We start from the raw sequence: 15,613 nt of genomic DNA on the forward strand, positions 1-15,613 counted from the left end.
GTTTGAGACAGATGACTTGCTCTGCTCCCCAAGGTCCTCCTGTTATTCTGCATCCTTTATCTCCTACTGATCCGACAGACGGCCCGCGCTGTGTGTATACTTTTCGCTCGTGTGTAGGCGTGGATGTGTGGATGTGAAAATTCCCCATGTGCACTTCCTGTCCTATGTCTTCGTGCTTGCGCATACAGGACAATGTCATCCTTTGTCTTTGTGTGTGTAAGTGTGGATATGTGGGGAAGTTTCGCGCTTAGTATGGGAGCTTGGGGTTTTGCAGCATGCTGAGTTGGGAAATGGAGAGTGGAAAGTGCAGCGGTGTAAAAGCTCTGCCCCACTGGATCCGCCATAGAGGTGACACACCGACACCCGCAGCTAAATGATGCAGAAGCTTCCTGTGACTGCAGGCAGTGAGTCTTCTAGAGACACACACACTCTCTCACAGATGCACACCCAGCCACTTTGGGAGCTGCTGATAGGCCCTCTGCAGAGGTTAAAAGCTGTCATAAGTAGTCTTGAAGCACTAGCCCAGTGGTGCCGGCTGTGGAAGTCCATAATGCCCAAAATTTGGCTCAGTAATCTGGGACTGATGTACAGGGACCACACGCATACAAACACACAATAAAAAAACAGAACATATATATTCCCAAACATTTGGATACATGCAGACATACAAATTTAAACTCTTGCCCATATCTGTCTGTGGATGCTCACACACATAACGTATGCACACACACTCAACTCAACACAGTTCCTCAAACACACACAGCTGCACAGAGGCCAAAACACACACAACGAGAGACTTAAGGTAGTGAAATGTGAGTGAAATGCTGAGTGTGAGTGAAAGAGAAGCAAGCTGGCAGACCCACACACACATACACACATACACACATACACACATACACATGCACACAATCCAACACACATATGCTTCCTCTGGTTCACAGAGAGATCACCTCCCACTTCTTCTTTCCAAACTCAGCTCGCCTTCTCCTCCTCCTTCTCTCAACTCCTCACTTCATCACCTCCTTCTATATTCCCTAACCGACATATGCACGCACGCCCATCCTGCACCCCTACACACACACACACACACACACACACACACACACACACACACACACACACACACACACACACACACACGCGCACACACACACACACGCATACACACGCGCACACACACACACACGCATGCGAGCACACTTCAGACAGATCAAGTCTCACTCCTCTCCCGCTTGCACACTCTTCTTCAAAAAAAGGAATCTCCCGCTTCCTCCCCTTCCCCTCCTCACCCTGCACTCCTCTTTCCATCCCCTCTCTAAACACCTCCCTACACACACACACACACACACACACACACACACACACACACACACACACACACACACACACACACACACACACACGCACCCTTCTCCACATCACTGCCCTCCCTCACCCCTTCGCAGCACCACCCACCCCTCCTCCCCCTCACCCCGCACTATCCCATAGTGCTCTCTGCTGGGAGGATTTAGAGGTACCCTGTAATTTTGGTGCCGGAGGAGCTCTTAAGTCCCGCCTGATCTTCTGGCTACACAGGCAGCCAGTGTGTGTGTGTGTGTGTGTGTGTGTGTGTGTGTGTGTGTGTGTGTGTGTGTGTGTGTGTATATTTGCGTGTGTGCATGCACATGTCAGTGTGCACTTCATCTGTGTTCACTTCTGTGGGCTTACATGTCTGTATATTTCTTTTGCAACCATTTCAAGTGTGGTTGTATTTGTGTGTGTGTGTGTGTGTGTGTGTGTGTGTGTGTGTGTGTGTGTGTGCAGCCGGGCGTGCTGTTGCTTTCTGCTTGCGTGTGTATGAGAGCGAGAGAGAGAGCGAGAGAGAGAGAGAGAGAGAGAGAGAGCAGTCTCATCAGAAGGCAGGAGAGGAGCTCCCCCTCTGGCTGTATACTGAAGCAGTGAGCTGAGCAACAGTTGTGTGCACTGGGCCGCTAACCACCTTAAACCCTGACACTAATGCTGCTACCTGCTTACTGTACCCGCAGCAAAGTGGCTCCTGGAAACAGGCAGCACGCAGTAATATTAGAGCTGCTACTTGGTGATGCTTTGTAACAGTAAAAAAAAAAGAAAAAAAAGAAACGCTGTTGAACATGAAGATGAGAAAATCAGCCGTGTCCACCCTCATCATTCAAAACCACATTTATTCCAACCTAAATTCAATGTTGGATGTCCAAAATGGCATGGAAAATTTGTGGGACCTGCAGCGAAGATATGACTATTTTATATTGTCTGCCAGGTTTTATTATTGTGAAGAAACAAAAGAACAAAACAACGGCCAGGCTGAGAGTACCTAAATCATCTGAGAAGTCTGAATGAATTTTCTTTGCTGGTGCCAAGTGCCAGAGGAGGCTACGTGGGAGAGAAGAGACGGCGAGTGAGGGGTTGGAGGTTGATTACTGATTTCCATTTCTATTTCTAGGACAAAGAAATGGAAGGCTGATGGGCTGGGACATCTATTTAGATCCATTTCATTCCACCATAATCAGGCTTTAACCATGCCCTAATACTCTGGATTAGAAAAGGTTCAAAGTGCAAACATCTAGCTCCCCCAGTATTATTCCAGTCTGCCAACCTCCCTCTGTGTGTTTGCGTGTGAGTGTGTGTGTGAGTGCACATGCATTCTTGCGTGCATGCCAGATCTGCTGGGGAGGGTTATCTCTGGAATCAGGCACATAAACCTAATCTAACCCTCTCTGTGCTCATTCAGGAGTGAAATATTTTGTGCAAATAGGCTTTCTCCTCCTTCTCAGCACTCTGATTCTGGTTCGCTAATGTAAACAAAACCAAGATAGGAAAATCACAGGTATGAGAAATAACCATTCCTGTTGTGACGCTCTGTTTGATACAGACACAGACGCACGGGGCTGTGTTTAGCTCCCTGCTTCGCCTCAAATGGATGAAACAGTTCTGTGTGCTGGTGTTTTTCCTTGATGCTAAGTGTGGGAGATCAGATTTTGGTTTTGCCTGTTGATGTGTTTAGCCTTTTTTTTGTTGTTGTTGTAAAATGTAGACATTATCACTGGTGGTTACTGTGACTACACGCTGCTTGCTCGGCTCGTCTAAGTGGAAGTCTGAATGCTGTGGAGGATTGGGGGGGGGGGGGGGGGTTGTGAAAGGTAGCCAATGAATGTCACCTCTCATCCACTTTCTCATTAAACAACCTGCTCTCTGTCTGTCACATGGGCTGTATCTATCCCCTTGTTCAGTGCTTTGGGCAGATGTTGCGCACGCGCACGCATAGACACAGTAGCAGAAGCTCTCACGTACACACAGCCCACTGCGCTGTATGAAAGCGAGCCTCCTGGGCTGGACAGGAATAATAAGCAGCAGATGATTCATGATGGAGATGGAGAATGTATTCAGCAGGACCTCCTGAGTGACCTCATTTAGCAGACCTGAGAATAAATATAGACCACCTCATCACACTCCAGCCTTAGCTTGTGTTGTCTTGGCCAGTCAGCACTGCATCTCACACATCTCCCACTCTTCTCCTCAGAGCTCCTCGGGGAGCAGTCCTTCCACTCTACCCCAAATGTCCTTGTGAAATCGGTGCGCATTTGCAAGAGTGTACATTCTCATATGCATGTTAATGTGTTGTGTTTTAGTAAATGTGTGTAGTGTTGGAACAGGAGCCTTTTCTACCAGGCCAGTTCTTTCCGCTGTAAGGCTTCCTCTTGGCTGATACATTTGTACTGTAGATATTTCCCAACATCAACATTTGGCACCTGGTTTCTCTTATGACTTCAGCAGCTGTAGATCTTTTGTTCTCCCTCTAGTCACTCTGTGGCCAATGATCCACACCCACAAAGAGGGCTTTAAATCATACAAAAAGCCCTCTTTGGAGCCGACCGCGCTTTATTAAAAAAAAAAAAGCAACATTCCTTCATGCAATGACCAGTTCTTCGGGTATTCTGGACTGCTAACACTGAACCAGTTTGTTCCACTAAATCATTAGCAGCAGACTGGGAATTTCTTTGTTCTTTCGTCCTGTCGTTGCTTTATCCCCCTGTGTTTTTATCTCTGCAGAGACACACAGGAAGACCCAATTCCCCAGTTTCCTCTCTCCAAAACACGACATGACTGTCGGCCTTTTAATATCTGGAAATCCAGATTTGGATTAATGTCAGTATGCGGGGATGAAGCGTGCGGGAGAGAGAGGGTTAGAGAGAGGGAGGAAAAATTGAGTGAGAGGAAGAGGAGATAGAGTGAGTGAGAGGCTTTTAGATTAAAAAAAAAAAAAAAAAAAAAGCTGGCAGTGTGTCCTTGTAGTGTAGTAGGGTAGGGTTAGGGACTTTGAGAAACCTGGCTGGCACAGTTTTTTTGCCTGATCTCTGACACGATAGATGCAAGCACACTGACATAAGGAAAGGGTAAAATGGCAAACACAAGACTGCGTGGGGCTTGACAGTCATTTTTAAATGCATTCAACAGTTGTCTGTGCAGTCGATTTACATCTTGAATAGTGCTTAAAAGATGCATTCACATAAGGAAATGTGGTTAAAATTGGACACAGTTAATTGGATTATAAATTTTGAGCAGTACAGTAAAGGCTTGAATTATTTGATGTTTTAAATGGCCTGAGTACAAACAACATATGAAGTGATCATCACTTTATAAATCCAGCTCTCTCTCAGTTGTTCGGCTAAATAAAAGCCTCGAAGGGCCAACTCATCATCATGCCACATCAGTAATGTGGGAGTCTGTTCAGCCAGCCTGAAGGAATAGTTAATTTAGATGACAGAAGTAAGTTAACACTGAGAAGATTTGCTCTCCCTGAGTGGATATAAAATTCATAGCATGACGCTTACTCTTAGTCAGATTATTCAAGTGCCTTTTGAGCTTGATCTTCAAAGAACTCATTTTTGTATAACCTTGCCCTGGAAATTTAAAAATTGAAAGAAGAGAAGAAATTGGGTGGAAAATGGCAGGATGAGGTTAGTACTCGCGGCAGCGTCTGGCTCATTCAGGGCTGCGCCTCCAAGACTGGAAACAGGCCTGTTCACCTCACTGTCTTTGAATGTTCCCTTTAGAAGAGACATGCTCTCTGCATAGACTTTACATAAATCATAATACTCACTTAGCCTTGAGTGTTCATTCACATTAATGCCCCACGTAAATTTCAAACCTATTTTATTTTTTTTGTTCCTGTGCGCTGCTCAGCTCCGTGGCCCCTCGTATATATTTCAGTGTCCGGCTCACTCAGTCGTGTTGAGTCTACACAGCGGCGGGGGATTTTGCCAAAGAGCTCCTGACATGATGTTATCACAATCGTTCTCGCAAATTATCACGTGCTCCGGCCACACTAACAAAATGTTGTGGTTCCCCTCGTAATTTAGAGCATAATCTGATAATGTAAAATAATATTAGTGCAATTCATTATTTAGTTTTCTGCAATTTTGCTGGAGTACAAAGCTGGAATCCCATGGGGCAACAAAATGTCAACATTAATAATACTTAGGAATGACAGGACATGAATCAACTAGACGAGCTTTTCCATAGCTGCAGAGCCAGATTTCAACACTGCTTGATAAAATATCAGTTAATATCAGGGAAACACATGCAGAAACATTCATACATCATGCCAGAGAGGGTAGCTCATTGTTTGTAGTGCAATATTTGGACGCACCCAACCCCCCCCCCCCCCCACCCCCCCATTCCCCCTCTTGCCTGTAGCCAAGTCTGCCTCTCTTTGTGTCATCATTAGATAAGCACCCTCTCCAAGACTATCTCATCATAATGAGGGTGCCATCTGAAGCAATCACCCAGGGAGATGGTCATTGAGTTAAGAGGAAGGGAGAGGGAGGAAAAAGGAGGGAGGGGGAGAAGTAGAGGCAGATAGTGCAGATAAAAAACTAAATGAAGTGAGTGTAAAAGCAGAGAGAGAGAGAGAGAGAGAGGGCAACATGGATAATGCAAGGAAGAGAAACAAAAGCATTTCAGAGGAAGGGAGTAAATTGAAACAGCAGACTAAGCGGAGATGGAGATCATTTGGGGAATTCCAAAATTAGAGCTGCCATCGCATGCGCCCACACAGGCGCACTCCCCCCCCCCCCCCCCCCCCCCCACACACACACATATACGCACGCGCGCGCACACACACACACACACACACACACACACACACACACACACACACACACACACACACACACACACACACACACACACCTTGTGCGTAGCTGCTCAGTGTTAAGGTCAGAGTCACACTCTGCCTCCCTAGGTCATTATCATGGGCCCTAAAATAGACAGCCAATTGTGTCACAGTGTCTGAAGTGAATGTGACATTGAATAAACAACCCTCGACCCTGAGCTCCTCGCTTAAGTCAGAGCAGGGCACACACTTTAAAACAAACACACACTCGAGCGTACAGTTTAAATGGACACACACACAGATAGAAACATTAAGGGAAGCATTTAGTTCTTTGCACTACCAGAAAGTAGTGACACATGTGGCTCAGAGGGACTAAGCTGCTGGAGGACTTGGCAAGCAGCTGGAAGTCTCGCTGGCATGTCTCACTGCTAAACTATGCACAGACAGAAAACTCACACACACACACACACACACACACACACACACACACACACACACACACACACACACACACACACACACACACACACACACACACAGACACAGGTCTGACCATTTTCCTTCTCTCCACCTCAGCACCCACCAGCCCTCAGTAGACTCTAATGTTGTTCCATTCATTTGGCTTCACTTTATTGTGTTAATGAGAGATACCGTTGAGAGGAGCTGGCGGTTGATTGAGGGTGAGAACGGCTAATCACTGGAACAGCTAATCAGTGCTTGTCGTAAATATTGATTAGTTCTGTGCGTTATGGACGTGCTCATTAACCGGTGTGTCATCTTCTCTCTTCTTCTTCTGCTTTTCTTTTCTTCACCCTCCATCAATTCCTCCCTCTCCTTGTCCTTCACCCCTTTCCTCTTTCTCCTTCCTCCTCCCTCCACAGCAACCTCCAACGGTACGGTCGAGGGCCTGGAGAACCGGGAGGGAGGCGTGTGCAAGAGCCGAGCCATGAAAGTCATCATGAAAGTCGGGCAAGGTAAATGTGCGCTCACCTCACATGTAGAACACAATCTAGCGTTGCTGCCTTAAAGCCATGTTTCACTTTGGTGTGACATTTTCATTTGTCGCTATGTCTGACTAGCGTGACTTTGTCTGCCACCAGCCTCCAACCAGACCTGCTCTCTGGAGATGGAGAGTTGCATCTTGAAATAGACAGGGTTGACATGTTTTCAATTTTGATATGGCGTCTTTATTGGCACTACATTGTTCTCAATAACAATTCCTAATAAACAATTCCTAATAATTATGAATTGATTTTTAGTGGTAAGGCTTTGTGATGATGTTATTTAAAAAAAAAAAAAATCGACACCTAAATCAAAGATTACACCAACAAATAAATACAATTCAACAAATTAAGTCAATTAGGATTTTTTTTTTTTGTCAGATGTGGAAATAAAAATCCTAACAATGAAAAATGATTTAACATTTATTCATTAGTTTCGTGTGGTTTTGTGAACATTTGTTTTCATTATAATGAAATATATTGAAGTAGAATAATATCCTCCAGAACGGTGTAATGAAAAGTCCACATTGTGAAGCCCTATACCATGAAGAAAACAAAAGTTATAAAGAATATAGTAAATGCACAGTTAGATACAAGATACACAATATTGATACATTTAGCAAAAAAATTTAATAATTTTTTTGGCACTTACAAAAAAATTGAATGGTAATACGTTATAAAGTGTAAATTGCGTATAACACACTGTAGTGTAGTTGTTATAGATTGATATGGACATTTAAAGTGTTTACATTTTAATTTAAATTAGAAATTATTCAGAGGCACTCTGAGATCAGTTTGTAAATGTGTTCAAAACTTGTGTTAAATTTGCAAATTTTTTTCAGACCTCAGAAAAACTAGTTGGTTCTAGTAAGTCCACTTATTGTAAAACCTACATTAGCAGCAGTTACCGTAGTACTCATACAAGCAAATAAAGTAAACATAATTTGACTCTGTTAATTAATAAATTGAAAATATTATCTTAGAGTTATATAAACCTAATAAATATCTTTATTTAAAATGTATATTTCATGGAGGCTTCATATCAAATTTGAAAGTACAAGATTGCAAAAAAGTAATTTTGTTATTTATTAATTATCTGTTATGGATACTTCATATATAAAGTTATTGTTGACAAACACTTTTGAAAAAACTGAAAATTCCCTACGTAAGGTTACAACGACATGATGGTATCTTATAAAATGTTTGTTGCTTATTGTGTTTTTGAAAGCGAAAACATCTGTTAAAATAAATTGTTGCCAAAAAAACTATTCGAAATGTAACTTTCAGGTGAAGAGTTTAAGACAGCTGCTACTAAAAATAATATTTAAATTTGATATATGACTTTAAAATCATTAGTTATTGACTTAGTCTATACTGTAAGATAATAGGGGTATACTGGGGTTACCATCCCTGGAATATCTGTGGTTGTATTAAGCGATCGCAGGCAATGTTACAAATCAATAACCAGGACTGCTTTATGGACTGCACTATTGATTTTCAGGATTTGTGCGTCACTGTGATGAAGTAACCTGATTTGTCAGTAATTGAATTGCCATCTGGTTATCTCATGTATCACTTTTCCAGTTGAACTTCCTGAAAATGTAGTGTCGCGACATGCTGTCATTGTAATATACAATTACATGTACCAGAATAGATGAATAGATTTTATCCATCAGATCACCCACCGCTCTTATGTACACTAGCTTTGAATAAATCTTTTAAATCTATAAACAGTTTGTGAAAAGAGTGTAGAAATTAAAAGCCCAAAGAAATAACAAGCAAATGAGAAACGACTATGAATAATGACTCCAGTTGTAAATTATAAAAAGGCCTCTGATGTTCCTCGGCTGTGATTCTCACACAATAATCACAGAATGAAGGCATGTTTGAAATTGTATGTAAGCGCTCGGTCAGGATAAGTCATCTAAAAATGCTCGAAGTAAACAAGCAAGCTTTGTTTAGATATTCTCGGATGTAACATTTGCTTTGCTTCATACATCTCACTTTTATATGCAGTTTAAGTGAATATGAGGACATCCATATCCTGAATTTGACAGGGTATAGTACACAGATGTGTTGCTCTGTAAACATTTCCCCCATCCTCAGTGTGGTTGTTTTGACCGAAACAGACACTAACCGCCATCTGAGAGGAACATCTGCCCGCCATGATGATCTGATTCCAGCTTAAAAGCTGGATCTCAACCTGTCAGGAATAAACTGAGACTGGCTGAGAAATATGCATCAATGTGTGTGTGTGTGTGTGTGTGTGTGTGTGTGTGTGTGTGTGTGTGTGTGTGTGTGAAGATATTTGAATGTTGGCTGCTGGGATGACAGCAGTGGATCCTGGCAGTCGGAGGGAGAATGGAAGCTAACAAGCTGCTGATGCTAGCAGGGTCTGAGTCGGAACAAATTCAGCAGATACACTGAAAAATACCCACAACCATCTCAGAAACAGACAGGCGTTGCATTATCTCTGCATGTAGGTCAATTTGAGCATCCGACAGCCTGGGATTGCAACACCATAGCAGAATGACAACATGGCTGCAGGAGTGCAGGCAACACAGGCTTTTATTATAAACTATTAATTGGGAGAAAAACAAACGTGTATTCTCCCATGAATGAACGTTGGTAGGAAATGTCTTATTCGAGGGAAGTTCTAGGAAAGTTTGTCTCAGCTAGAGTGTGTCTCTGTGGCTCCCGGCTGTTCCTCAACTTCGTCATGTACTCATTTCCCAAAACGGTCCAAAGCGAGCTGTCACTCACGATCAATGTGCCCTAAAAACCTTGTTAGAGAAGATGCTGTTGGCCCAGCTGCTACTACTTTTAAATCTATTTCTGTGGGTGGAATTATTGATGCATAATGTGCCCATCCAACCCAGTAACTATTTGGACAAAGTGCCATGAGAAATTAGAGCGCTGGCTTTAATTTGGCTGCTGTGTGCAATCTCTAGGTGATATTTTTTTTTTATAAATACAGAATGAAGTTACTATTAATTAATCTGCAGGTTATTTTTCTTTTAATTAAAATTAATCTTGTCTTGAACATGTTAAAAAGTTCTAAAAAATGTCAAGTGTAATTTTCCCAAAATGACCTTTTCAGAGCAGAGTTTGTTTTATCTGTTGGAGTACAACTGATTTTACCCTGTTCAATGAAACATTACTGCATTTGGAGGGATTTGTCTATTTTATGCAAGTATATACTCTGTATGTAAAATATAATTTTATTTTACACATTCAGATACATATTCATTCATATTATCTTATAAATTAGTTTATATTATTATAGATAAAACAACTATTTAGTTTAAATTAGCTCTTAATGGTCACTAATGATAATCCAGTAACATAATGTGTAATTTCTAACATTTAATACTTATTCATGTACATTTTGTTAATAAAACTGACATACTTTTACTTATGTAAGGATTTGTTAACAGGTAATTCAATATTTTTTTTAGGTTTAAGTCAATTCTCAAGTAAAAAATAAAAAATTTCCAGAGCAAGTTCTAGCTTCTGAAATTAGTTTTTTTTTTTTTTAAGTTTGCTATTTTCTCTCTTTTATTTAATAAAAAAAACCTGGATCTTTTGGCTTCTGGATTATTGGTCAGACAAAACAATTCATTTTAAGATGTCACTTTAGAGTCTTTAGGATTCGTGATGGGCATTTTTACTGGCATTTAAATAGATTAAGTGAAAAAAAAAAAAATCCTTAAAAGATGAATCAATAATGAAAACAGACATTATTTGTAGCCCTATAGACTCCGACCCTGTGCAGCCACACGAGGTTTTGTCTCTGCAAAACACAAATAAACGCGGGCTCTGCTTGTGTCTGACCCCAGACGATACTGTGTTTGATTCACATTTCCTGTCTCTGGAGCTGAATGCCAACACTACCTCTCGCCAAGTCCCCAAGATCTTCCCATATGTCCACTTGTGCTCCTTTGCACTTTGCACTGTGGATTCCTCTGTATTTTGGTGACTCATTCCGGTGTGAAATATGTGCACATCCTTTTAATGCTACATTTACATTGCAGTTATTAAATGTAACAGCGCCACTGGGCATAATCGTGTTGAGTCATCTGTCTGTGGCAGGTTTCAGGCCCTGACATATCGATGTGTAATTGTGCTTGAAATGCCTTGTATTACATGTCTTTTGTCGTGATAACAGACTGAGAAGTAAAAAGGAAGAGGAACTGAGTGAAGAGAGAGTATAGGAAGTCCATGTTTTGTACATGCGTCGCTGTTCACAACTCTCTTTCCCGTCCGCCTCAACATGTCACCGTGCTCATTAGAAATATGTTGACTCACCGCCTCACACGCATCTCTCCCCTCATGTTTTCTCTCCCTCTACCTCTCCCAACATCACTGTCTCTCTCCTCTATGGCTCGATCATTGTCTGCCTCACTCTCACTCCTCCTCTTCCCCCACCTTCTCCCTCCTTCTGGCGGCTTGGCAGTTCTGAGGTAGTTGCTGTCTGCATAGCTGAGGGAAATGTCAGCAGTACACACAGAAAAATGGGTCAGAACATTAGAACGCTCCCTGCACATGCTCAGTGGTTGACAGTGTCGGGGCTATATGCATGGGACGAATCAGATCACTGTGTCCTCTCATATCCTCTGTCATGCGTGAATGTTCCCACTTCTCACTCCTGTCTTTTCTCATCAATTATTGACAGCCCACAACAGCTCATGGCTAGGTTCAGTGCTGCAATCAGTACGGAGCAATGCGGTGGTCTGGACATGGAGAAGATAGAGGAGGAGAGGGGATCGGCTGGAGAATTGGAGAATAATGTAGTTTATGTTCCCCAACAACCCCCAAAAAAAGGAGACAAAGAAGTGGATGCTGCCATGAATTTATGTCCCTTTCCTTCTTTGTCTTTCCTCCTTTTTTTTTTTCTTCTTGCCCCATATCTGCCAGACATTCCACATCCAAATCATTCCTCGTCGTCTTTCCTCCAGATATGGCCAAAAACCGGGGGTGGAAACAGAAAAAAAGACTGCTAGACTGACAGGCCCTTTTCACTCACACACCCATGCACGGCCACACACATGCCACACAAACTTGCCACGGGGGACTCAAATGTAAATTGCCTCCCCACACGCTCTCTTCTCTCTTTCTCTCACACACAAACACGCACACACACACACACACACACACACACACACACACACACACACACACACGCGCACACGCACACACACACACACACACACACACACACACACACACACACACACACACACACACACACACACACACACACACACACATGCCTTCAGCAGGCCTTCGGGCAGATGCAGATAAGGTCTGATAGAGAAGAGGCACAGAGTACTGTGGAATCCTTCCGACTGGCTTTGGTAATAGTTTCTAACTGTCTTCTGTCTGCAGACCCTGCCCTTGTAAAGAACAAAACAAAACAAAAACAAAAAAAACACACTGTGGACCCACCAGTGTTTACTGCACAAAGACTTCAAAGTGTGTGTGCTGACATCACGACAGACAGATAAACTGTCTGTTTCCTTTGCATTGCCCTCAGAGCTTATTCAACCCCCTCCTCTCCTCCTCTCCTCCTCTCCTCCTCCCTTCCTCTCCTCCCCCCCTCCTCTCCTCCTCCCCTCCTCTTCTTGTCTCCCCGATTCTCTTCCTGTCCTCCTCTCCTTCACAAGTGTGCCTCTTTCAGGCAGAGTTAAAGCTGGAGCAATAAATAAGGCATATTATGGCCTTTTAACGTGATGAATAATGTAAAACAATAAAAAGTTAATATATAACTACTTTACCCTCATTCTGCCATGCCTAAGTGTATTGTAAGTATATTGTAGGTGTGTACATATGTGTGCGTGCAGGGACGTGTGTGTATGTGAGTGTCCAATGCTCTCATGAATGTGTCAGTGCTGGAAATGCCTGTCTGAGTGTTTGCTGAAGGAGCTGCTGTTGCAGATGGGAGTTCATCTTTTACTGCAGGACAGGGATATTGGCGTGTTACACAGACGTTCGCTAACTTGTCCTTCCTCTTTTTGTGCTTTCATCTTCTCTTCTGAGACGCTTTTTCAGCGCATACAAAGATAACCTTCTCTGTGCATAAAAGATATATCAAAAGATAATAAAAAATAATCCTTGCAGAGAACAAGTCATTGTAATTCAGTGCATGCAGCTCGCCAAGGCTGAGTTTCTGTGTTTTTTTGTCACCCGCAGTCCCAAACGCGGTGAACCCCGTGGCGCCGGAGGCCTCAGAGGACAACACCATACCGGAGTCTAGTCCCAGTCCGCCTGACCAGGGTCGGATTGGACCCGAGATGCCAGGAAACACTGGTGAGAAGAGTGACAGACCCACACTACACCCGTAAACTGCAGCTTAGCACTCCTTAAGGAATGCTTTCTACTTTCTAGAGAGCAAATAATTTAGTAAAATACAGGTTTTCAAAATGTAAAAAGCGAATATTCACAGCCTCGAGGGTTATAATAATTAATAATTAATCACATTTTGCCCAAAAAGAGAAAATAAAAATCATAGTTGAGACCCCCCAAAGTACCTTTCTCTATATAGCTTCATCATGCCGCAGGCAAAAATACACAAAAAATCAGTGTTGTGCAGAATAAAGGAAGACTCACCAAAATGCAGGTTGCAACAAAAACAACATTAGACCATACCCAAAACAAATACAGCTCACCCCGAGTCACTTTACTTAATCACATTGTACACAAAGGGTGTGCTGCACCCAAGGAGACTCAAAGACAGACTTCTTTATTATATATCCTTTAAACCCTCATTAGAATTGCAGATAAATGAAGATTAAAAGCAGAGATAATTGAAGAAGTCACTTGAGCCTCCTTGGATGCTCTGGGCCCTCCTTGTTTCCTGTTTTTACCTTTCAAAGCTGCTTCCCACAGGAGGAACCACTTCTCACTTTTTTCTTTTTTTTTAGATCACTCCCTACACTAACTTTTTGACTTACTCCACAACTTTGTGTGCCACAAACTTCCTCCAAGTATAGGCTGCTCTGCCTGTCCCAATGTGATAAGCCGTCCTCATTTAATAATTGCTTATTTGACATTAGTTTCTCTATAAAAAGATTTCCTAATGTCACTTTTCCCTACACCCGGGCTTTTACCTGTCTACCACTGTTAGATCAGTGATTATGTCAAGTGAAGAAGTGGAGGGTGGAATGAAGGACGAGTCACTGGTTTTGAGTGGCTGATATTTCAGGAATGAAATTTCTGACAGGCTCTCTCCAGCGCCCAGAATGTACAAAAATTCCTTCAGCCTCTGATTTCACCGATAAGGCTTTAAATTGGTAGCTTTCAGTGATGTCATTTGCTTGTGATAAGGCACAAGCTATCCCCTCCTCAATAGATGGTTAAGTGGAGAAGTGGCCACCCGAGTGCGGAGACACAGTCATTAGTGGGGATGGCAGTCTCCGGAGGTATGGGGCTTTTGTGTGCGTCTGTGTGTGTGTGTGTGAGAGAGGGGTGATTGTGTGCATGTGTGTGTGTGGGGGGGGGGGGGGGGGGGGGGGGTGGAGGAGGGGGAAGGGGAGGGGGGGGTCATGGACAGTAAAGAGGTGGTGGTGCTGGGAATGGGGTGAGTACTGCTCTTTGGCAGCAGCTGCATGCATACATGGAAAACAGATTTGGTTCTTCTCAGGTTTCAGTCACTGGAGGAGCCAGCCATTCACTTCCCATCCCGTAACCCCCCTCCATCCTGAACCCCTTAAACAAAGGCATAAAATAAAATCAGATGTTCAGATATACCCTCTGCATTTTGTTTTCATATCTCACTTGGCCTTTGGCACACAAATGTGGCCTCAACATGTCTTACAACTTGCCCAGGCTCCAATCTTATCAGAGCATGGATCTTTGTTATGTTGAGCGATGACTACAGATTTCATTTGGAGGCTATTTTGATTGAGCTGATTAAATTAGATTACATCAATGCGACTGTTAGACATGTTGAGCAAACAACAAACTGGGATGTGCTCATGGTTGACTTAGGCACAGAACAGGGAGATCTGCAGATGACAGGACAAGCTTACTGTAAATGTTCGGCAGTCTCTAAGGGACTGTATGAAAATGACTGTGCAGGGAAGGGAGGGGGTCTGTCTTATTTTACAAATAAGCAAGAACCTCGCCAGTTTTATTAATGTTTTCTTTTCTCCCTGCCCTTCTGTTTGACAAACGCTGCAACACCATCCATCCAATATCTCAATCAAACAAACAAATGGTGAGAATACAGTCAGGTTTCATTTCTGAATGTAGTGCAACTAAATAAACCAATATTATAGCCATCAAATGAGTTAAACAATAACAGGTGATAGCTCAGTGGTGAAGGGTGTGTGCACAGCCATATTTCCACCCCACCGTGTAGTCTATACACATGGCAAAACGCAGCTCCACGGAGCACATGAAAACCAGGTTTTTGATGTACCTATGTGATCTTTAAATAATAAATCTCACAAATATAAAATATAAAATAAAACAAATATGG

At 42.8% G+C, this 15,613-nt stretch overlaps 1 protein-coding gene across 1 annotated transcript in view; it reads left to right on the forward strand.

Moving 5' to 3' along the window:
- The window catches only part of efnb1 (ephrin-B1), a 58,057-nt gene that overhangs the window by 39,963 nt on the left and 2,481 nt on the right, over positions 1-15,613 (forward strand). The window contains exons 3-4 of the mRNA XM_069170467.1: positions 7,012-7,104; positions 13,324-13,440. Of these exons, the coding sequence (XP_069026568.1) occupies positions 7,012-7,104; positions 13,324-13,440 (210 nt within the window). The remainder of the gene's footprint in view (positions 1-7,011; positions 7,105-13,323; positions 13,441-15,613) is intronic.

The sequence above is a fragment of the Embiotoca jacksoni genome, unplaced genomic scaffold (genome assembly GCF_022577435.1).
Source record: "Embiotoca jacksoni isolate LCO1_2020_lvr unplaced genomic scaffold, fEmbJac1.0.p SCAF_5, whole genome shotgun sequence".
Taxonomy (NCBI): Eukaryota; Metazoa; Chordata; class Actinopteri; family Embiotocidae; genus Embiotoca; species Embiotoca jacksoni.